Raw genomic sequence first — 23664 nt, 5'->3', positions numbered from 1 at the left:
TGTGTTTTCCTTGGTAGGTAGGTGAATTTCAACTAGGAAATTTGTGTGAGTGTATGATTTGATTGGATCATACACTTACCTCCACTTTGCATAATACCCACTTTGTAGAAGGTTTCCCAGTCTTGAACACCATAGGTAGATCATTCTATGCTTAAATTTTCATATTTATAGTGGAAAAAGTTGAAGGAAGCACAGATGTTAACAGTGATTTTCTTAAACTTGAATTCCTATGGTTATGCTGTATCGGTAACAGAGATATAAAATTTCAAGAATCTTAATACACTTCTGTTTTCTAGCAGATTTTTTGTGATTTTGCTTGTGTGTGTTTAACTCTATTTGTTAAATCATTTCATCCTTCATTTTGAGACTAGATTATGTCCTGATTGGTTTCATAATAATTCCAATAATATATTTTAAATTGTGTTTTCTCTTAAAACCATTATCCCTTTTAGTCAGATAAACTTTATATATCCTGATGCTATACCAATACAGTATTCTTATTAACCCTGTTCTCTAATCTTAGAGTGTTTTGTTTTTGTGCATATATTTTTTGCTGGTAGTTCTGATAGTTAAGGTTCCATGGTATGGAATTTACTCTATAATTGTTCAGATTGTCTCTTACTGGTACTGCCTTGTCTGTGTTAAGTCTAATATCAGGTAATAGAAAGCAGTATTTTAATTTCAGGGGTTCATGAAGAGGATAACCTCTAATATCAACCTCTTTAATATATATATAAATTGCTTAGAATGTTAGATTATAATGACTGGCAGTTGCCTCTAGGAAGTAAGAAAAAAATTGAAAAATTTTTTAGTCCTCTAAATACTTTTCCCTGTAATTTGAAATATCTTTCCATAATTATATATTTAAATTAGTCTGATTTGTTACTTTTCACTGCCTTAGAAAGTGTGTAATTGGTACATTTTATGGTTCAGAATTGCAGCTAACACTGATTCATAATTCAAGCTTAACTATTTGTTTACATTTTCTGAAATTTTTACATGTGAATTTGACAGCCTGTCATTTGCAAATAAAAGCAGTTTTCAGTAGCCTGCTTTTTTTTAACTGTGTAATTTGAAATACATTTGAAAAAATGAATAAAATTATTTTTGTTTCATATCAAGAAATGGATGAAAAGAGGCTGCTGGATCCAGGGTTGAAAGTTCGTAAAGGCCTCTGGGATTACACTCTGAAGAACCAGCAGATGGAATGCCTGAGTGACTGAAGAAAATGGGTGCTAATGCATCTAACTATCCTCATTCATGTTCCCCGAGGGTAGGGGGAAATTCTCAAGCCCAACAGACTTTTATAGGTAACTGTTTCCGTTTTTCTAATTTCACTTGCTTTTGTGAATATTATAAATAGAATTTGTTTTCAGTGGCCTTTCTGGATGAAACTGTGAAAAAGTTATTATAGATAATAATTCTGCAACAGCCATATTTTTTCCGAAACAAATGTAAATCTGGCTTGTATGATTTTTATTCTGACCAAGCTGCTATAGCACCATTGATCTTTTCTTCGGTGTCTTAACCATTATTGCCATTGCCCTCGGAAAACCGGCAATCTCCATTGGTGTAAAAATAGTGAAATACAGGACATCCTTATGTCCTGGTCCATTTATTTTCTCTAGTACAAACCACTGCTAGTTAAAAAAAAAAAAAAAAGTCATATACAAACAGTATTCTTAATTTACAGGTCTGCTTAACTCTCATTTCCTAAAGATCCATGATTAAAATCTGTTAGTATCTGGTTTTTGATAGCCAGAGAACCAAAAGCATTTTGTCAACTAAAGAATAAACTGTCAGTCTCTATTACTTATTTAATATAGAAGGGAATTATTTGAAATTTTATAGAAATAAAAGTCAGTTTTATTTGAATGGTTCAGGAATGTCTGTTTATAAAAATTTTAGCGTGAAATATATGTTAAAGTGACATTGAAAATAAATGTTGAGAACAAACATTTTCATTTGTTTGATTTCCTTCTTAGGGACATCATCCTACTCTCAGCAAGGCTATGGTTGTGAATCAAAATTATATAGCCTTGACCATGGCCATGAGAAACCACAAGACAAAAAAAAGAGAACCTCTGGCCTTGCCACCCTCAAAAAGAAGTTTATCAAGCGTCGAAAATCTAATAGGTCTGCCGATCATGCCAAGCAGATGCGAGAACTCCTCTCTGGGTGGGATGTTAGAGATGTTAATGCTTTAGTGGAGGAATATGAGGGAACTTCAGCCTTAAAGGAGCTTTCTCTACAAGCCAGTTTGGCTAGACCAGAAGCTCGGACATTGCAGAAAGATATGGCCGATCTTTATGAGTACAAGTATTGTACCGATGTAGACTTAATATTTCAAGAAACTTGTTTTCCGGTTCATCGTGCCATTTTGGCGGCAAGGTGTCCGTTTTTTAAAACACTGCTTTCTTCCTCACCGGAGTATGGGGCAGAGATCATTATGGACATCAATACAGCTGGTATAGACATGCCCATGTTTTCTGCTTTGCTACACTACCTTTATACAGGAGAGTTCGGAATGGAGGACTCAAGGTTTCAAAATGTTGATATCCTCGTTCAGCTTAGTGAAGAATTTGGAACACCAAATTCCCTTGATGTAGATATGCGTGGACTTTTTGATTACATGTGTTATTATGATGTTGTCCTTAGTTTTTCTTCAGACTCTGAACTGGTTGAAGCTTTTGGTGGAAATCAGAACTGTTTAGATGAAGAGCTCAAAGCTCACAAGGCTATTATTTCAGCACGGTCCCCATTTTTTCGGAATTTATTACAAAGGAGGATACGGACTGGTGAAGAAATCACAGACCGAACTTTGAGGACTCCCACAAGAATTATATTAGATGAGTCTATTATACCAAAAAAATATGCGAAAGTTATATTACACTGTATGTATACTGATATGGTGGACCTTTCCGTCTTGCACTGTAGCCCCTCTGTGGGGAGTCTCAGTGAGGTTCAGGCTCTCGTCGCAGGGAAGCCAAACATGACCAGGGCAGAAGAAGCCATGGAACTTTACCACATAGCACTGTTCTTGGAATTTAACATGCTTGCACAAGGTATGAAATTCTGGCTTTTAATTTTGATTTCTAGAATTACATAATTGTTTTCCAAATTCAAAACACAGCCAGTGGGTTCCATGATTTGGCTGTTTGGGATGTGCCAGGGTGTTATTTTGAATCTGTAGTTATGAAATCTGAGAAACAATTGAAAGTCAGTATTAATATGTGTGTTCATTTAGTACTAAAACCAAGCATTCAAAACTGCTAAGAGCAATAGATGAGATGAGAGACTCTTAATTCTCTAATGTAAGACAGTAGGTATGGGATATCTAACTACCACCTGCACCTGCACTGTCTGCACTCAAGCTTTGAGCTAGCCTCTTTTCCCAGATTTCATGGTTATTCTTGATTTATGACTCCTGGGATAACTTAGGTTGTCATTTTTATACTTTGTAACTTACTGATGTTTAAATGTTTAGAAAGAGAATGAAAATTCCTTCCAAAAATGAAAATAGTCATATTTGGATACAGGTTTATTTGAACCAAAGAATTAGGCAGTTTCTGATTTAAATTTTTAGGCATTCTGTATCTTCTTTTCAAGCTTAATTTGTACATTAAGCAACAGCCTCCAGTGGGTAAGGCAAGGTCAATGCTAGACTCGAGCCTTCTTTATTTAATCTAAACTAAAACTTTTAGGTTATAAAAGCACATTTCTGGGGCTATAGGCAAATAAATACATGAAGATAACATTAAAAGAATTATGTATCTATTGGTAAACATTAGAATCTTATCAGAGCTGGAAAGAGACCTTCCACAAAGAGCAAAGGGAATTTGTGATCTTGAAAGAATGCATTCTTTGCTTTCTGTGGCCATATGTTAAAAGAAAACAAGCTATATGACATGAAATTACTTAAGAAATTTAGCCAATGAGTATTTCCTAAAAGAACATTAGAAGTTGCCAATTAAAAGAAAATGTTGGGATGCCTGGGTGGCTCAGTAGTTGAGCATCTACCTTCGGTTCAGGGTGTGATCCCGGGATCTGGGATCAAGTCCCACTGTCGGGCTCCCTATGGGGAGCCTGCTTCTCCCTCTGCCTATGTCTCTGCCTCTCTCTCTCTGTGTCTCTCATGAATAAATAAATCTTTAAAAAAATAAATATAATTAAAAGAAAATGTTAATGTCTATGGCAAAAGACAGAAATTTAATGAAATAAGGAATCAGGAAAGCTACATTTTTCTAACTTGAAAATAAAAATGTGTGTTGTATGGCTCAACCAACAAATTAATAGGACTTTGAGAAATAAAAGCCCCAGCTAAATTGCAATAATTAATTTCATGAGAGGAATTATACAGAAGGTATTGATAAACCTGAGTAGAAAAGGTTGAGATTTCTGTTACATAAAGGATCTTTTAAAATCTTATTTTAGGGGCAGCCCGGGTGGCTCAGCGGTTCTGTGCCGCCTTCAGCCCAGGGCCTGATCCTGGATCCTCTCTCTCTCTCTCTCTCTCTCTCTCTCTCTCTCTGTGTGTGTCTCTCATGAATAAATAAATTTTTAAAATCTTAAAAAAAAATAAAATCTTATTTTACCATGATATTTCTAGTGATAGTACTAATTTAGTTTTGTTACCACAATCAAAATGTTGTTAAAATATTTTTATTTAAAACAAGAATCATTACAGTGATGTTAGTAGTCTATTTTGATGTCAGACTATAGGAAAATAATGTTATCAAAACAACCTAGCAGCTTGACCTACCACTATTTTATTTCTGTAAAACCAAATTCATCAGAAAATTTGAAGGTTGCAACATTGCCTAAAAGGTGTAATAACATCTATTTTCTCAAATTGGCTTTGTTTTTTGACATGTTTAAATAATAAGAAACCAAAGTGTATTGTATACACTTTTCCTGTTTTTAAAAAACAGGAAAGGGATCCCTGGGTGGCGCAGCGGGTTGGCGCCTGCCTTTGGCCCAGGGCACGATCCTGGAGACCCGGGATCGAATCCCACATCAGGCTCCCGGTGCATGGAGCCTGCTTCTCCCTCCGCCTGTGTCTCTGCCTCTCTCTCTCTCTCGGTGACTATCATAAATAAATTAAAAAAAAAAAAATAAAAAAAAAAAAAAATAAAAAACAGGAAAACATCCCTTAATACACTTCTTTGGGAGTTTGTTGTTTTAAGTTTTGAATGAAAAGTAAAATTGTGAGCCTGCTCTTGGATCTTAGGTAATACTTGATCTAGAATTCTTTTTATGTTACATGAGTTTAAATATTTTTTTTATTATTTAGCTAGAAATTATATTTTTTGAGTACATTTAAAAGATATAAAACAACACTCCTTGTATTACCGTAGTTTTGGTTACTGTAAAAACTATGTATATTCCCTTAATATACAAATGGTTCTCTGTTTCATTATTCAAAATACAGAGTTTAGGTTATTTGGTGTTTGGATTTTTGATTGTAGGCCTTATGTTTCCCCCCATGACCATAATACTGTTCATATTAGTGTTTATAACAGACCATACCTGCAGCATAATTTTTACCCCATTTCTCTGGGAAGAAGAATATTCGGTCACTTGGAGAGGAATTTTATACTATGAAGTTTAGAAGCTCAGCTCAGGCTCTGAAACCAGACAAACTGGATTTGAATCCTTCACTACCAACTTTTAATGTGCTTGACCTCAGAGCAAGTCACCCTTTCTAAGCTTCTGTTTTCTTGTCTATAAAATAAGAATAGTAACCCTTGAAGTAGGATTGTGAGAATTAAAGGAACTGATGTATGTTAAGTGATCTGACTGGCACCTGATACAAAGTTAGCATTCAATAAATATTAGCTGCTAAATGATAGTCTTCAGAACACATTTCAGTTTTATAATTCTATTGATTAAACTTAATACTCAGCATATTTCACAGATTTTTACTAAGTTATTACTAATTTTAAAACTTTCTTATAATTTTATCACTAGTGAGATGGTACATGCCACTTATCAAACTATTGTAAATATCTGGCTATTTGGTTTTTCTCAGCAGGAGTTCTACAAGTAGATTAAGCCTGTAGTACTCTGAGGCATCTATTATATGTAATGAATTAGCATCTCTCTGATGCATCCAGCATGGTGATTATTTATGTACCATTTTGGAGAGAATTAAGAAAATAATCACTAAAATCATCTGTGTTCTATGATGCAGACAAGGGCTTAACTTCCAGTTAAGAGATGCTGTAAGACTAGCCTGTTGGGCAGTGTGAAGCTAGGACCATATTGTTCTCATCTTTGTGTCCCCTATGCTGAATAGTGGGCATTCAGTAAATGATTCTGAATTAATGATGGTTACTTTTTATCCCTAAACAGATTTAACTTCCAAAGTTAAAGCCCAGTTTTAGAAGGAAACAAATTCTGTCAAGGGAGGCTGGGGACCTTGAGACTAAATATGTCCTTCAAGACAGAGAGGTGATTTAATAGTTTCAAGAGCATTGTAAAAAGAAGTGATAATAGGCAGACAGCCAAAATGGTTTGGACCAAAGGACAGATTCCTGACCTACACTGAGAATTCGTTTTATTCAGACAAGTAGGCAGTCACATTAGGGAGGTCAATCAATAGGTAATGGGGGGCCTCAACTTCTGGCATTTTAGGATAAGCTTTAATTTCATTTGATTTCCTACATAGCAGATTAAATATAAGTTTATTTCTGGCTCCCCCAAAGCCCTAATGGTATAGTAAAGAACTAAAGTAAATATAAACCCTTAAGGACAAAGATATCCAAGAAGAAAACAACAGTGGAGAGATACTGAAATTTTTAGAAGCCAGAAAGTAGATAAGGACTTATCACTGGCTTAACACAGAGGAGAACTCTAGAGCCTATTAGAGGGAGCCACTGAGGATAAGAGAGGCAGTTCACAGTACTTAGTACACTGGAAAGAAGGAATAAGTGTAGCAAATTAACTGAAAAGAGAGATTTGATAAGTCTGAATATTGACTGGATCAACCCTTTCCTCCACTCTGGAATTCACCTTTATAGGTGGTGTCAGAAAGGAATGAGGTTTTGTTTTCCCCGTATAGTGAGCCGGTTTTCTGAATACCCTCTATTTAACAATCCATATTCTCCTCTGTTTTGTGCTTTTTTTAAAGTTCCCCAGTATGTATGGGTCAGTACTTTTTCCATTTTGTTTCAATAGCCTGTCTGTCCCTCCATCAGTATCACGTGTGCAAGGTGGCAAATCCTAACCTGCCCCTTTAATTCCCTTCTCTACCACTGCTCCCCCTCCCCACAACCCCACCCATAGCAACCAAACACAAGAAACCTTGAGATTTATTTTCTAAAGAAATTGAACTAGAGAGATTTCAAATCTGGAAATAGCTACAAAGAAGGAGAGTGGAGGTGTGGGGTAAAGCACAAGGTTAAAATCTGAATTTATGTGAAAACTTAACAAAGTAAATGGCAAAATCTTTCCCCTTCCTCTGCTCTAGTTCACGCCAGGCAGATACAAGATAAAAAATTGAAACTTTAGAAATAGTGAACAGCCCAAGGGTATATAGACTGGTGGAGACTGATATGGTGGAGTTCCATGAAGAAGTTTATGCTCAGGAGTTACATGGTGACAAAACCAGTTTGCCTTCTGGTTTTTCTACAGAGAAGACCATAGTCAGCAGTCCTGCTTTTGCAACAGAGCTTCCACACAGTAGTTGAGTGCTTCATTCTTAGATATGAAAACCCATCTAAGGCTCACTGGACTTTTGAAAAAAGCTTCCAAATTGAGACAGAGGTCAGAACAAAAAGAACAAAGTGTTAGCAGAAACCTTGAAGAAAGCAGAAGAGAACTTCAGCAGAAGCAAAAATGCCCTTATGTTAGAGAGCTGTTGCATCAATGAGATATAAGTAGGATACTGTAAGAGTAAAGACAGGAGCTCTTGGAAATAAGGTAGCAGAAATGAAAAATAGAAGAATTGAAAGATATAATTGAAGAAATCTATAAAGTAAAACAACAGAGATGGACAGCAAAGTATAGTATTGGTCCAGAAGGTATAACAATTTAACAAATGGTGGTCTTAGAAACACACCAGAGAAAATGGAAGAGCAGCAGTATCCAAGGAGTAATGTAAGAAATACTGTTAAAGCTAAAGGAATTTATTAAAAGTTTCATCCTGGGGCACCTGGGTGGCTCAATCAGCTAAGCCTCCAACTCTTTTTTTTTTTTTTTTTTTTTAATTTTTTTTTTTATTTATTTATGATAGGCACACAGTGAGAGAGAGAGAGGCAGAGACACAGGCAGAGGGAGAAGCAGGCTCCATGCACCGGGAGCCCGACGTGGTATTCGATCCCGGGTCTCCAGGATCGCGCCCTGGGCCAAAGGCAGGCTCCAAACCGCTGCGCCACCCAGGGATCCCTAAGCCTCCAACTCTTGATCTCAGCTTGAATCTTGCTCTTGGGGTTGTGAGTTCAAGCCATGTGTTGGGCTCCGTGCTGGGCTTCTACTTAAAAAAAAAAAGAAAGAAAGAAAGAAAAGAAAGCTTATCCCTTACCCTAGGGAACCATAGGGAAAAAGAGAAGATTCTAAAATGTTGCACAGAGGAAAAAATTAGATTCCATACAAAGAAACAGGACTCCAAATAGTATTGAACTTTTCAATAGCACCAGCTAAACACTCTAGTACAGTGGCATAGTGCCTTTAAAAAGCCGGTGGAAAATTATTTTCAACGCAAAATTTTATTTAGCCAAACTGTCAGTCAAGTGTAAGGCTAGATAAAGGCATTTTTTTCAGTCTTGCCTCAAAGAACTGATCTCCCCTGCTGCCTTACTGAGGAAGTTACTAAGGATGTGTTCCACTAATTGATGAAATCTGAGATCCAGGAAATGGCATAAAACACAGAAAATAAGAAAGGGAAATCTTAAGTATTCGCTGTATAATAGGTCTAGTAGGCATCATGTCTAGACTGGACCAGGAGCGCCAAAGACTCAGAAACATTAAATGACAAGGGGCATTGAAAGAGATTTTATTTATCTTATGATACTTTTATAAAGAATTAACAAGAGTTAAGAAAATGAAGCAAGTGGGAAAATGAAAAAATTAAAACTGAGAAAAATTTAAAATTACACATGGAAGAAAATATGATTCTGGTACACTGCTTGGCTCAGCAGTAATCAGTATTTAAATAAGGCCACTGAATATTGATTTAATAAAAATTATAATACAGAGAGGTGAATACCAGAAGAAACAACTAAGAATTGAGAGTAGTTGCCTCTGAGGAGCAGGACCGGGAGTAGAAAAGAGAGAGGAGAGGGTTTTGTTTTTAGAATAATTTTTTTGTTACTACTAGCTACAGTACTTTTTAGATTATGAGCATATACTGCTTTGATTACAAAATTAATTTTTAATACAATAAAGATATGAATGACATCTGTGCTCAGAAGAACCAGAGAGACCTAGATAGAATAGGCCTTAATCCTGAAGAACTAGGGGATTTGTCATATGTATCAATAATGTTAACTAATAAGATCATGCTTATCATTTTAGGTTACAAAGGGCTTTTACTTTCTCATTTGGTTGCCCTGACAACCTGAGTATGGTGGGGCACAGAGATGAATAACTAGCCTTTTCTTGAGATTGTGAACGATAAGGTTGTGACTCATACCAGCCCCTCTGACCCCAACCCCAGAAATGTGGGCATTTTGAGAGAGGGGAGCAATATGAGAACCATTTTCCAGGGCTGAAGGTGGGAAGCCACTGTGACCTAGTTGTAAGAATGAAATAGCAGACTAGTGATTGAAGCATCAATTCAAGAGTCTCAGGCATGAGCCTGGTTTGTGCTGAACCACTTGGGCAGGAATATTTGAGGCAAATGTGGGCCCAGCTAAGAGGTTTTAAAAACAGGGGGAGGGGGGACAGGGAGAGGGTAGGGGCCTGAGTAGGTCACCACTCAGACTGCTTCAGAACACTTAACCAGAGAACAGAGGGCTTTGTATTGAGTAGGCCATTCTTTCCTGAATAGATGAGTGTTCTTGTATCAGTTATTTGACTTTTTTGGCTGCCAGCATTACAACCTTCCTAGTTTTGAGAAATTCCTCACTGTACAGGTCTTGTTGGACGGCAGAGCCCAACCCCCAGCGTAAAAACTCAAAAGGTAAAAAAAAAAGGTAAAAAAAAAAAAAAAAAAAAACTCAAAAGGTTACCTACTTGGTTTCTCAGCCTCTCAGTGGTTAATGTTTAAGCACATGACCTAGGCTTTTTGAGTTAGGAACTGATAGGACAGGAAAGCAGGGACTGTAGAGAACTCTTTCTGTAAGCAGGGTGGAAGCAGCAACATCTAGTGGGAAAGGAGAGAGGTCAGTGGCAGTGATTCCACTGACAGCGTCCACCATCTGTACACCAAGCAGGAACTGTGTGGCCAGGGACCCAGGATAAGCTCTTTTCCTGACGTAAGCCTCACTTTACAGCCTTTCTCTGCTCTTTGTTGTTTTCTGAGTCTGGTCTTCACTTTCTCAGCAACTATGGGCTAACAGTATCCTTTCAGATAAACTCCTTTTCTGTTTAAGCCAGCTAGAGTTGTTTTCTGCAGTTGCAGCTTGAAATCCTGGTTGAAAACAGTACCTAAAAAAAAAAAAAGAAAACAGTACCTATATTAAAAAGACCAGTGTATAAAATTCCAAAATAGATGGCTAGGTTGGAAAAGCCTCAAAAGAAAGACCAAGTGTTTTGAGTACTGACTTTCACAATGATTTTAGCATGCACTATACTGTGTAAAAAACAACTCTGAAAATGTACCATGATGAGAATATATACTGATTCCTAATTTTTTTTAAAGATTTCATTTATTTATTCATAAGAGACATAGAGAGAGAGGCAGAGACACAGGCAGAGGGAGAAGCAGGCTCTATGCAATGAGCCCAATGTAGGACTTGATCCCAGGACTCCAGGATCACGCCCTGGGCCAAAGGCAGGCGCTAAACCACTGAGCCACCCAGGCATCCCTGACTTCTAATTTTTTGACTAAAAATCCACTCTTTAGGAGAACTACAGGTTTTCTTATGAATTTTAACAACTCTTGGGCCTACCATATGAACTTATGTTTCCAGGCGCCTGGGTGGCTCAGTCAGTTAAGTGTCTGCCTGCAGCTCAGGTCATGATCTCCTGGGATCAGGTCCCATGTCTGCTTCTCCCTCTGCCCTACCCCCCTCGTGCTCTTGCTCTCTCCCTGTCTCTTTCTCTCAAAAAAATAAAATCTGAAGAAAAAAAAAAAAAACCTTCGGTTACCTTGTCATAAATATTATTGACCTCAGAAAAAATAGCCCAGAATTAGCATCAGTATCTACATGTATATTCCAATTTAGGACACTTTACAGTAGTATACTTTAAACTGCAGATTTTATTTTTTCATCTTGATCAAATGTGTACTTTTCAGTCTTTGGAATATGAAAATTATTTATAATATTAGTTCTAAAGTAGACTCTGTAATGCATTGCCCATATTTTTAGTCATAGTGCATGTGATTATATTTTATTGAATTAAAAAAAATCTAACAGAAACAACTGAAAGCAGTGAGTGACCTAATTTTTCCCCTAGCAACCTGGTCAGATTTCAAGAGTGTGTGTGACTTGAAACAAATGCAAAGTAGTAAAGACTAACTGTCCAGACTCACTAAGCCCTTCGTCCCTCTTCCCATCCTCTCCATTGTCCTTGTGTTGACACTCATCTTCTGTCTCAGTTCAGTTGACTTGGCAGTTCATTTTGCTTCTGTCTGTAATTGTTTCCTCTTCAGCAAATTAGTCTGAATATGCTTTCTAGAGAATAATGGAGCTAAGTTAAAGACCATTATCAACAGATCAGAATACTAAGTGAAGATTTCAGTTAACTATACAACATAGATGAAGAATTAATCTCAGTTTCAGGAATGATAATTCAAACAACTCTCAAATTATAGATCTCTAGTCATAATGACACTTAGCACTTAAGAAAGTCTTTACTCAAAATTATGGGTGAGCTCTAAAGTGTAATAATATATTGCATTTTTTATTTTAGAATTTAAACCATTTTTCATATAGACTATAAACTCTTCACCTCTGACCCTCTGCTCACACGTTGCTTTTGTCTTAGAGCATCTTTGCCTTTGACCACTAAATGTCCCAGTTCTACCTTACTCTTAAAGACTAAATTTACATGCTACTTCCTTTTGTTTTGTCTTAGTATTCCAAGTTAAAAGCATTTTCCACTTCCTCCAAACTACTTTTACTTTTATTTTAGGTTCTTACATATAACTTATTTTGTAATTACCAATGTACCTGTCTCATTTCCTCTGTCAGTTAGTGTATTATATATTCCCTAATGACAAGGTTAAAATCATCATCATCCTGAATCACCCCAAGAACCTAGCACAGTGCTTTGCTCTCTTAGTAGACTCTCCGTTACATTTTTTAAAGTGTTTTATTTAAATTAAATTTAATTAACATACACTGTTATTAGTTCCAGTGTTAGAACTCAATGAGTTACATATTTTGAGTTAATACTTATGAAAACTGAATGACTTTTTCTTTTTAAAAGGGGGTGTGCATAATAAACATTTAACTGTATAAGTTGCATTTCCATCTTGGAGATATGAAGCCTTATTTTTAAAAATAAGTTTAGAAGTGATCTAAATGGTATGTAATTCTGTACCATTGAACTCCATTTTTTTTACTAAAGACTTTATTTATTTATTCATGAGACAGAGAGAGAGAGAGGCAGAGACACAGGCAGAGGGAGAAGCAGGCTCCATGCAGGGAGCCTGACGAGGGACTCGATCCCCGGTCTCCAGGATCAGGCCCTGGGCTGAAGGCGGCACAGAACCGCTGAGCCACTCGGGCTGCCCTGAACTCAATTTTAAGTTAAATTTCAAATAAAGGGGGATCCCTGGGTGGCTCAGTGGTTCAGCGCCTGCCTTCAGCCCAGGGCATGATCCTAGAGTCCCAGGATTGAGTCCCACATCAGGCTCCCTGCATGGAGCCTGCTTCTCCCTCTGCCCCTCTCTCTCTCTCTCTCTCTCTCATGAATAAATAAATATTTAAAAATTTCAAATAAAGTCTTATCAACTCTTTATTTTATTGTCTATTGATATGTAATATCAGTTGAATTTAACATATTCTTGGAAGCCAGTCAAGGCTATTATTAATCTTTTGAAGCCATAAAGTTTAATATAAGGACAATTAGGAGGCTTTCTCAACAATAAGCAAAATCTTTTCTCTGTCATACTAAAATCCCAAGGATGCCACAGTCAAGGAAAATGATAAAACAGAAAGACTTGCTTGGTTTGGTTTGATTTTATTCCCCAGCACAAAGCATATGTTGGTTATAGTTAAGATCTGAGAGATTTAATTAGAAATTTATAGACATTAACATAATCAGACAAAAGATGAAATGTTATAGTCAGGTCATTATGGATATGAACACAAAACTGAACAACATAGGGACAAGAAAGAGCTGAGCATTTATTATTTGAAGAGTATATGGAACTCTAGATACCATGAAGATAGCAGAAAGCATCTGCAGTGTATTCTGAAGTAGAGAGAAACTTGATTTCAGATTAGCGTTTTTTTAACACCATTACTATACAAGATGCAATACCAGGGAGAAGAGAATTAAAAGGAGCCATGTTTGAATGTCACTAATGTTCAAGCTAGCTTCATGATGGGCACCCCATATATGTCTTTTTATTTCATCTTCACAACAGCCCCATGGAATTTAGAGATTTGCTCAGGTTCAGAGATAAAGAACGGTATCCAAACTTAACGGTATTTTATAAATACGAAGCCTGGGGTTAGATCTGTGCTCCAAACCTGGTTCTGCTACATACTTACCATATAAATTCTCCTGGGTTCCTCAAGTTGGTTTTGTTCCTTTCTCTTCATCAAGTGTGGGCGTCAAGCACTATGCCTAGCTTGTAGCTAGGAGGGCCTTAACAAAAATGTTTTTAAAACTGAATTTACAGGGTACCTGGGTAGCTCAGTCTGTTAAGCATCTGCCTTTGACTCAGGTCATGATCTTGGGGTCCGGGGATCCGCCATGGTCAGCTCCTGCTTAGTGGGGAGTCTGCTTCTCCCTCCCCATCTCCCCTCCACTTGTATTCACGCTCTCTCTCACTCTCAAATCTTTTTTTTTTTTAACTGAATTACGTTAATTCTTTGGCAATTTCTAAAGATAAGAATTGACACATCATCTGATAGCATGGTTCCAAGTTTCCAAAGTCTAAAAAATTACCAGATTCAGACTTTATTTAAACAGTGATACATAGGATTACAATTGCAGAGAACATTCAACGTTGGATGGCAAAGCAAAACCATAAAAAATGGCCCCATAGAGCTTTCCCATGGTAGTAGGCTATTTGGTATAAATTTCCATTCCACTTTGATTTGATTATGGTCCCTTTTTCTCTTTGAAACACTAAGAGAAGTGGCCTAATTGTGGCCTTTTCCTGAAAACCCAACTTATTTTTGTTTTTCTGATTCTGCCTTAGTCAAATTTTGACTACTCTTATACCTTCTATTGCCAAGGAGTACAACAAACTAAGGCAATCCAAGCTGCAGGTTATTTGGGGGAAGGCATTAATGATCAAGGAAGGAAAATGATAGATGGAAGAACCTCAGCATTATACAGATATCCTGGCTTTTCAAACTCAGTATTGAGATACAGAGTTGGAAGTTTCTGCCTTAACACCAAATATTACACTTATCTCCTGAAAAGTCTAGGGTAGAAGGGACTTTGACCAGACAAAGGTATTTGTCTCCTTCTGTTTTTGACAGTAACTAGAAGTTACTCCAAGAATTAAGATAGATTAGTAATGACCTTATTTAGCTATTACTGTGTGGAATACCCCACTTAATCTTTACAGTAACTCATATGATAGCTCCCATCGTTCTTCCCATCATAGAGATGTGGAAACAAATACTTATGTTGTTTCTTCCCCAAGGCCACTTCTGATCACATCTACTTTATATGTGTATGAATGTGTGTGTGTATTTCACATGCATAACTTGTTCTGTTGTAGCATAAATAGCACCACACTATACTTATTATTGTCTTGCCTTTTTCACACCTAGTTTTGCAAAAATTATATCGATGTGTGTGGTTATTTTATTAATTTTTTGTTTCTAAAAATATAAGATATACTAATGTTTAGATATTGAGATAATACAAATACAAAAGGTGTTTAAGAACCTTTCCGTCTCTTCCCAGTGAAAAATACTGCTAACAAATAGTATCACCCTATAAATACCTCCTAAAGACTGAGTCTGAGTTTGGAGTGTATGTAACTGACCAAAAAGTTTTGCCTCCAACTATTTTTTCATATATTTAGGTGAAAAAAAAAATACCAGTTTCTATTACAAATTAACATGGGCTAGCCTCACTAAATATATCTCTACGAAGGGAATGACTTTGATTTATTAAAAGACTTTGAGCTCTGTTTTGGTTCTCTTCACTGTAACATTTTTATATACCTTGTACTTAGCATTAACATGGCTATAAAACTTCTTGTATATGCTTTACATGTCATGGCACTTGAAGGTGAAATATCCACACATCTGAAAGTTGTGCCAAAAACCCAAAAACAGTTTGCACACTTACACATCTTTGTTTCTAACCATATTCCTCTTCAACCATAACAGCATTAGACCTTTTCCAAAATGGATTGGTTTTAATACTGTTTCCACTGTCTGTGTTTCTTCCTAATGGAAACTTACATTGAAGAACAATGCTGAATTTTGACACTGATTCCCTCAGATATTTTTAGAAGATACACGGGCATCACATTGGTTCTCTAAACCTATTGATATTTGAGCTGGTATCTAATTGTAAGAGGTTCAGAAGAATTTCTAAACTAACCTATGAAAAAAAATAAAATAAATAAAAAAATAAATAAACTAACCTATGATTAAATAACTTGTTACTCTAATGCATCATCTTAACTTTCAGATTGATAGTTTTTTTGCATATAAATGTAAGCAGTAAAAATATTAAGTATCTAAAGTTTTCATTGGTAGGAGCCCCTCCTTCTAAAACAAGTTTTGATGTCAAATTTTTAGAGATACTAAGTTAAATAGAAATGGATGGATATAGTGTTATAAATCTGATAATAGGTCTGTAAACCTGAGAGAATGGTAGCTGCCTGAATCTTCAGCAAATAAAGGTGAAAATGGGATGTTATAGAGGAGAAGGAAGAAAATAACCTGTTGATTCAAATAGACCTTTTTATAGAATTAGCTCTGTGACTCCTATACTTTATCCATTTAGTGCTTACTGTATGCCAGAACCTGAGATTGAAGTAATGAGTAAGATCGTCTAGTGCTAAGTACCAATAGGCAGTTACAGTATTAAGTGTAGAGCAATGCTCTAGGTAGTAGGGGAGCACACAGGAAGATGAGCCTCAGACCTCAATTTAGGGAAGGGAGACCATATCAGGAGCTTCCCAGAGAAGCTGAAACCTGGAGAATGAATGGGAGTTAAAGATTGGAGATAAAGGTTAGGCAGAAGGAAAACAGGTAGAAAAGCCCAGAGATAAATAAGAGCCAGGCACTTTGGGTTGGGATGGGGGGCAGAGATAATAGAAGTGTGATGAGAAACGAAGATCCAGAGACCAGTAGGGCTGTGCATTAGAGAGCTTGGTATATACCATGTGGAGACATTGGGCTTTATCCTGAGCACAGCAAGTAATATGGCCTGATTACATATGCATTTTCTGAAAGATCTCTGGCTGAGACGGTAATCAACATGTAGACACCATGAGAAATGTTCCAGAAATAGTGGGATTTTTTTAAATACATAGATCCTTTAAGCAGATACAGTCTATAAATTACTCATCAAAAACTACTAATTCGTTTTTAAGGTTTCTTGCTATATTTATTAATTTATTTAGTAGAATTTTTGAGCACCTGCTTTTTGCCAGGCACTGTTGCTAGGCTCCTAACTCACATTGTCTGTGCTAAGTATTCTCTCCATTTTATAGGTAAACAGATGCTTGAATGTATTGTTACCTGGGGTTTCAGCTAGAAAATGTGAAGTCCAAAATTTGAATCCTGGTCTTTTGAACTGCAGGGTTTACTCATTCCCATCGTGGGGGAAGAGAGAGAATGGTCTCCGTGAGAAGAGATCATCTGTGAGGTACATTGTTTGGAAGGGAGACACAATTATATTTAAGAGATAACTAACCAGTAAATACCAAAAAGTTTTCTGAAAATCAACATGGCTCTATCCCAAAACCTTTGGAGTTTTCCTGTTGTAACAGAATTAAGGATACTAACTTACTGTTGTGTCACAGTGGGAAAATGGTTTAAGGATGGTAAACAAACTATAGATATAAATGGGTGGGTTTTGTTTTTTAGTTAAAGGTATGCAAACCTGGGATCCCTGGGTGGCGCAGCGGTTTGGCGCCTGCCTTTGGCCCAGGGCGCGATCCTGGAGACCCAGGATCGAATCCCACATTGGGCTCCCGGTGCATGGGGCCTGTTTCTCCCTCTGCCTATGTCTCTGCCTCTCTCTCTCTCTCTCTCTGTGACTATCATAAATAAATAAAAAATACCTTTAAAAAAAAAAAAGGTATGCAAACCTCTGAGTTTTTCACAGTTCTGAGACTATTAGAATGTTTAAGATTTTATTTATTTTAGAGAGAGAGAGAGAATGTGCAAGCAAAGGGAAGGGAAGGGACAAGTAGACTGCACTGAGCGCGGAGCCAGACATGGGGCTTGATCCTAGCACCCTGAGATCATGACCTGAGCCAAAATCAAGTCGGACGCTTAACCAACTGAGCCACCCAGGCGCCCCTAGAATTGTTTTTATTTAACATTTGAATAAGTGACATGTGAGTGGAACGTATACAGTACTTTCAGGTCATCAGCATTTCGGTTCCATTTATTTATGTATGTATTTATGTATTTATAATATTTTATTTATTTATTCATGAGAGGCACAGGGAGAGAGAAAGGCAGAGACACAGGCAGAGGGAGAAGCAGGCTCCATGCAGGGAGCCTGATGCGGGACTTGATCCCGGGACCCCAGGATCAGGCCCTGGACCAAAGGCGGCACTAAACCGCTGAGCCACCCAGGGATCCCCTCTCTTCCCTTTATTATCTTTGAGTTGCTCTCCTCTCCTCCTACCCTCTCCAAGTCCCCACAGATCCTGTGCTTGCTTCTGAATTAGAATACACCAGTATAATGGTACTCAAGGAAACTTAATTACAGTAAGAGATTTTTGAGGAGTAGGGAACATTTTTTCAGATGAGGAAACAGATGAAATTTCATACATCGCACAGTAACGGGAATTGGGGTCGAGTCTCTGGTCAGTCTGACTGTTAGTATGCCACATCTCTAGTCAGATGACCTAAGAATGTGTGTTCAGTTTCAAGGAGTTTGGGTGTCCTCTTCCAGAATTCAATCCCCCTGCTTCTAGTATAGCAGAAACTTAAATAGGGTGTCTGTGTTTAGAGAACTGACATCCCTTTCATCGTGCTGTTTTCACTTATCCCAAAAAACACTTAAGCCTAAATATTAAACATACCATATCAAATATTAATTTATGAAGTAAACATTAAAACAATATAAATATATATTCAAATAGGTATCAAGAGTTCTTAGTCTTGTCTTTTTCCTTTTATGTCTTCGAGAAATCTTTCTGTTATAATTGTCTATGTGCTTTAGCCTCTTCCTTTATGTACCAAGTTACTACAGTAACCTGTTTCCTATCTTCCTCTCTGTCCTTTCTTTTCACACAGCTTGGCAAAAGAATCAGAGTAAAGAATTCAAGCGCTCCGGATACATTTTCATACACAAGCAACATGAATCTGTGATTGCCTCTTTCCCATCAGAAAAGGAGTAGTGGGGCAGCCCCGGTGGAGCAGCAGTTTAGCGCCGCCTGTGGCCTGGTGTGTGATCCTGGGGACCTGGGATTGAGTCCCACGTCGGGCTTCCTGTATGGAGCCTGCTTCTCCCTCTGCCTGTGTCTCTGCCTCTCTCTCTCTCTGTCTCTATGAATAAATAAAATCTTTAAAAAAAAAAAGAAAAGAAAGAAAGAAAGAAAAGGGAGTAATGTTCTCAAAACAGAGAACCTTCTCATTTCCTTCCCAATATTTGCTTGGATTCTGTGGTCAGTGATTGATTTTATATTGGCACTGACAATCCAGAGGTAGTCTAAGTATATAACTTTTAAAATATTGAAAGAAAACATAAGATATTTGGAATAGATCTATAATATTACTAATGCCCTCTGGCATTTAACTATTGCAAGGAACTTGTAACACTATTAAAAGGGATAGAAACTTGAAAGATATCCTTCTGTGTAAATAAATATATTACACTTTAAGACTCTGCCTCTATTTTATGTTTAGAGGATATTTTTGGTATCTACCAACAGGAACAATGAATTCTGAACACTAGCCAAAAAAGTATGAGAAATAAAACCCAGAAAAACTCAACTTACTTTTCCTCTTTTTTTTTGCACTGAAAATAATTTTTTTTAAAGATTTTATTTACTGTTTGAGAGACCATGAGAGAGAGAGACCACAAGTGGGAAAGGGCAGAGGGAGAGGAAGAAGCAGGCTCCCCGCTGAGCACAGAGCCCAACGTGGGGCTCAATCCTGAGACTCCAGGATCATGACCTGAGCTGCAGGCAGATGCTTAACCGACTAAGCCACCCTGGTGCCCCTGAAAATAAGATTTTAATCTAGATTTTTTTGTTTTTCTCCCTCCAACCCCTTCATTGAGATGTAATTGACATATAGCATTGTGTTGTTTAAGGTGCACAGTGTAATGATTTGGTAAGTGTGTGTGTGTGTATACACACACACACATTTCACTATATATATATAGTGAAATGTTCACCACTGGTAAGGTTGGTTGATGCTTCCTTTCCATCACACAGTTAACATTTTGCAGTGGTGGTGGTGAGAATGCTGGGGCTGTACTCTTAAAGCAACTTTCAAGTATACAGTACAATATTAACTGTAGTCGCCATGCTGCACATTAGCACTCTGGGCCTTATTCATTATATAACTGAAAGTCTGTACCCTTTGACAAAGCTCTCCCCATTTCTTCACCCCTCAGCCCCTGGAAACCACCGTTCTGTTCTCTGTGAGTTTGACGTTTTTAGATTCTGCAGGTAAATGAGGTCGTACGGTATTTGTCTTTCTTATTTCACTTAGCATGATATTCTAGGGTTCATCCATGTTGTTCCAAGTAGCAGGATTTCCTTCTTTTTTATAACTGAATAATATTCCATTGTATATATACCATACTTCAGCCATTCGTTTCTACATCTTGACTATCTTGAATAATGCTGCAGTGAACAATGGAGTGCAGACATCTCTTTGAAGTAGTGATTTCATCATCCTCAGAATACATACCTAGAAGTTAAGACTGCTGAATCATACGGTAGTTCTGTTTTTAATTTTGTGAGGAACCTCCATACTCTGTCATGGCTGTACCAATTTGTTTTCCCACCAACAGGGCACCCAGGTTTCCACATCCTTGCTGGCTTTTGTTATCTCTTGTCTTTTTGCTAACAGCCATTCTGACAAGTGTGAGGTGGTATACCGTGGTTTTGATTTGCATTTTCCTGATGATGAGTTACGCTGGGCACCTTTTCATGCACTTTTGGCCATCTGTAGGTTTTCTTTGGAAAATATTCAAGTCTTGTGCCTGCTTTTTAATCAGATTGCTTGCTTTTGAGTTGTAGGAGTTCCTTATATGCTTTGGATATTAACACCCTATCTGATACATGGTTTGCAAATATTTTCTCTCATTCTGTATTTTAATCTTATCAAATGGTTCTTTGGCTAGGCAGAAGCTTTTTAGTTTGATGCAGTCCCACTTGTTTATTTTTTTTGTTGTTGCTTGTGCATTAGGTGTCCTATCCAAAAAATCATTACCAAGACCCATATTAAGGAGCTTTAGTCCTAATCTTTCTTCTAGGAGTTTAATGTTTCAGGTCTTACATTTAAGTCCTTAATCCATTTTGAGTTAGTTTTTGTGAGGGGTGTAAGACAGGAGTCCAGTTTGACTTTGCATATGGAAATCTAGTTTTCCCAGTGCCATTTATTGAACGAACAGTTTTTTCCCCATTGAGTATTCTTGACTCCCTTGTCAGCACCTCTCTCTCTCTCTCTCTTTTTTTTCTTTTTTGGCCAAATTATAATGCACCTTTGCCTAAAATATTGATAGAAGTTTTTCTTCTATTCAGAGAAGTGGTAAAATTAGATGTGATCTGAGAAAAGACCTGAAGTAGATCAAAGAAAGGAACACTCAAGACAGATTAAAATGATTAGGATTGTCCGGTATGTCAGAAGCAGTATTACTGGAATGGTCATAAACTTACTGTGACAAGGAGACCCTAAGGTGACGCCTAATGATCCCCATCTTCTGATATTTATACCCTTCATTGCAGTCCCTTCTGCTTTAGTGTAAGCACAGCTTCTGTCTTATTTCTAACCAGTGCAGTATGGCAGAGATGGGATGTCATTCCCGTAATTACATTACATTAGAGAAGACTCCATCTTAAAAGTAGACTTGCTCTAGAGACTTCCCTCGCCGGCTTTAAAGAAGTAAGCTATCTGTTGTTGAGCAGACCACAGGACAGGAAGTTCAGGAAGTCTCTAGGAGCTGTGTGTGAACCACCCCCTCCCACAGCCACAGGATGCTGGGCCCTTCTGTGGGCACAAGGAAAGGATTTCTGTCAACCTGAATGAGCTTGGAAACAAATTCTTCCCCGGTTCTTCAGATGAGAAGGCAAGTCCAGTTGACACCTGATTGCAGCCTGATGAGACCCTGACTGAGGGCCCGTGTGACCTGTGCCCAGATTCCTGACCCATAGAAAACAGGAGATGAGTTGTTTTAACCTGTTGTGGTAATTTGTTACATACCAGTGGAAAATTAATACATTATTTAATCATCTGAGGTTATTTTCATAGGTCAAAATGGTTTAATATCAACAATTTGATGTGATTTAAATTAATGAGGAGAAAACAATAATTTAGATCCAGTTCATCACAGAGCCTTCAAGGTGATTACCAGCCACACCTCTACAAAAGACTCAGTTCAGGAAAGATGGTGTAATTAGCCACAGTCCCCACTGCTGCAGCTGACTGGAGACCATAATTGATATTCTCATCAAAACTTTATCATTTGGGTGCCTGGGTGGCTCAGTTGGTTAAGCAGCTGCCTTCAGCTTGGGTCATAATCTGAGTCCTGGGATCAAGCCCCACATTAGGCTTCCTCCTTTTCCCTGTCCCTCTGCCCCTCTCCCAGCTCATTCTCTCTCAAATAAATAAATAAAATCTTTAAATTTAAAAAACAAAAACGAAATGAAACAGGGATGCCTAGGTGGCTCAGTGGTTGAACATCTGCCTTTGGTCGTGATCCCAGAGTCCTGGGATTGAGTCCCGCAGGGAGCCTGCTTCTCCCTCTGCCTATGTCTCTGCCTCTCCCTATGTGTCTCTCATGAATGAATAAAATCTTTAAAAAAATAAAATAAAACAACCTCTATCACTGAGTTCAGTTAGGGAAGCAGAACAAGTATGACTTATGGTATAGGGGAATTCTTTTAGGAATTGAGCCTCACACACGGCAGGGGGTGGGGGTAGCTAGGGAAGGGAAGATGTGAATGGGAGAGTAGTAGAATGCAGAGGAGCTACCAGCCAGTCACCCTGAGAAGCCAGGCACACTGAGCCACTGACAGGAGGCTGTTCAGGGGAGGGGAGAGAGTGGCTCTTTGGTTTGTGGCTCTTCAGCCAAGCATCTGGTGGTCGCCTGGGGTCAGTGTTGTCACCAGGGCTGCAAGTGGGAGGGAGAACTAGACTTGGAACAAGGGAAAGCAAGGATAAGCTAGCATCCACAGACTCCTCTGTGACTGCCTGTCACCACATCTAGTTATGGTGACTGGCTTCTTCTGCCCTCCCAGTTTCACACATTTCTCTTTTGACCAACTTTGCTTGGAACCCTGTAGGAATGGAGATTGTAGGAAGTGGTTCTAGGCTTAAGCAAGTTGGAACAGTACAAATTACCACAATCTCCCTCTTCTATCCCCCAACCTAGATTTTCATTATCCTTTGCCAAATATTTCAACAGATCTGGGTGGCCTGCCAGGTAGGGTAACCCAGATTTTCATCCCAGAGGTGTCTGAGCTCTTAGTTGCTTTATCCATGGTTGCTATAGTGGCTCAGTCTCTGTTATCACTGGGCAGAGAAGCAACACAAGATGCCCTGGTGAATCCCTTGGATTCCAGACAAATACCTTCCTGCTCTTGTTGTATTGCCACAGACCTAGTAGCATCCTTGTCCAGCACCCTCAAAAGTCACTCCCACAAAAGGTCTTAGAGACCCTGCCAGTACATATCACTAGGTCTTGCAATTCTTGGGTGTGTGTAGTCTTTCCTCCCAGAACAGAGACTGTACTTTCTTGTTCAGACTGTGATCATGAGTGATCAGATCCTGATTATTGGTTTGGAGCTAGTGAGCAGAGGCAGAGGCAGACCTTGAAGAGGACAAGCATTGTCTTTGCAGGTACCTGTTGGGTCTCCTGACAGGAGGAGGCTACTGTCCTCTACAAAGAATGAGGAGAGCTGTGTTTCCCAATCTAGAAAGTTCGCCAAATCTTGGAGTTTCACATTCCTCGCTCTTCTATCCAAATAGCCCCATTCCAGATTTCTGTCAC

General features: G+C 38.1%; 1 protein-coding gene across 2 annotated transcripts in view; it reads left to right on the top strand.

Annotated features, from left to right (window-relative positions):
- Positions 1-23664, top strand: part of BTBD7 (BTB domain containing 7) — an 89204-nt gene that overhangs the window by 33015 nt on the left and 32525 nt on the right. The window contains exons 2-4 of one of the 2 annotated variants that reach the window (XM_072745597.1): positions 1123-1310; positions 1986-3065; positions 18735-18890. In XM_072745597.1, the coding sequence (XP_072601698.1) occupies positions 1229-1310; positions 1986-3065; positions 18735-18838 (1266 nt within the window). In that variant the 5' untranslated portion in view covers positions 1123-1228 and the 3' untranslated portion in view covers positions 18839-18890. Of the gene's footprint in view, positions 1-1122; positions 1311-1985; positions 3066-18734; positions 18891-23664 lie in introns of those variants that run through there. The other variant, XM_072745596.1, reaches the window with a different exon arrangement.

This window comes from Vulpes vulpes, unplaced genomic scaffold, assembly GCF_048418805.1.
Source record: "Vulpes vulpes isolate BD-2025 unplaced genomic scaffold, VulVul3 u000000660, whole genome shotgun sequence".
Taxonomy (NCBI): domain Eukaryota; kingdom Metazoa; phylum Chordata; class Mammalia; order Carnivora; family Canidae; genus Vulpes; species Vulpes vulpes.
The sequence above is the reverse complement of the archived record's forward strand: the minus strand, read 5'-3'. Positions and strand labels throughout refer to the sequence as shown.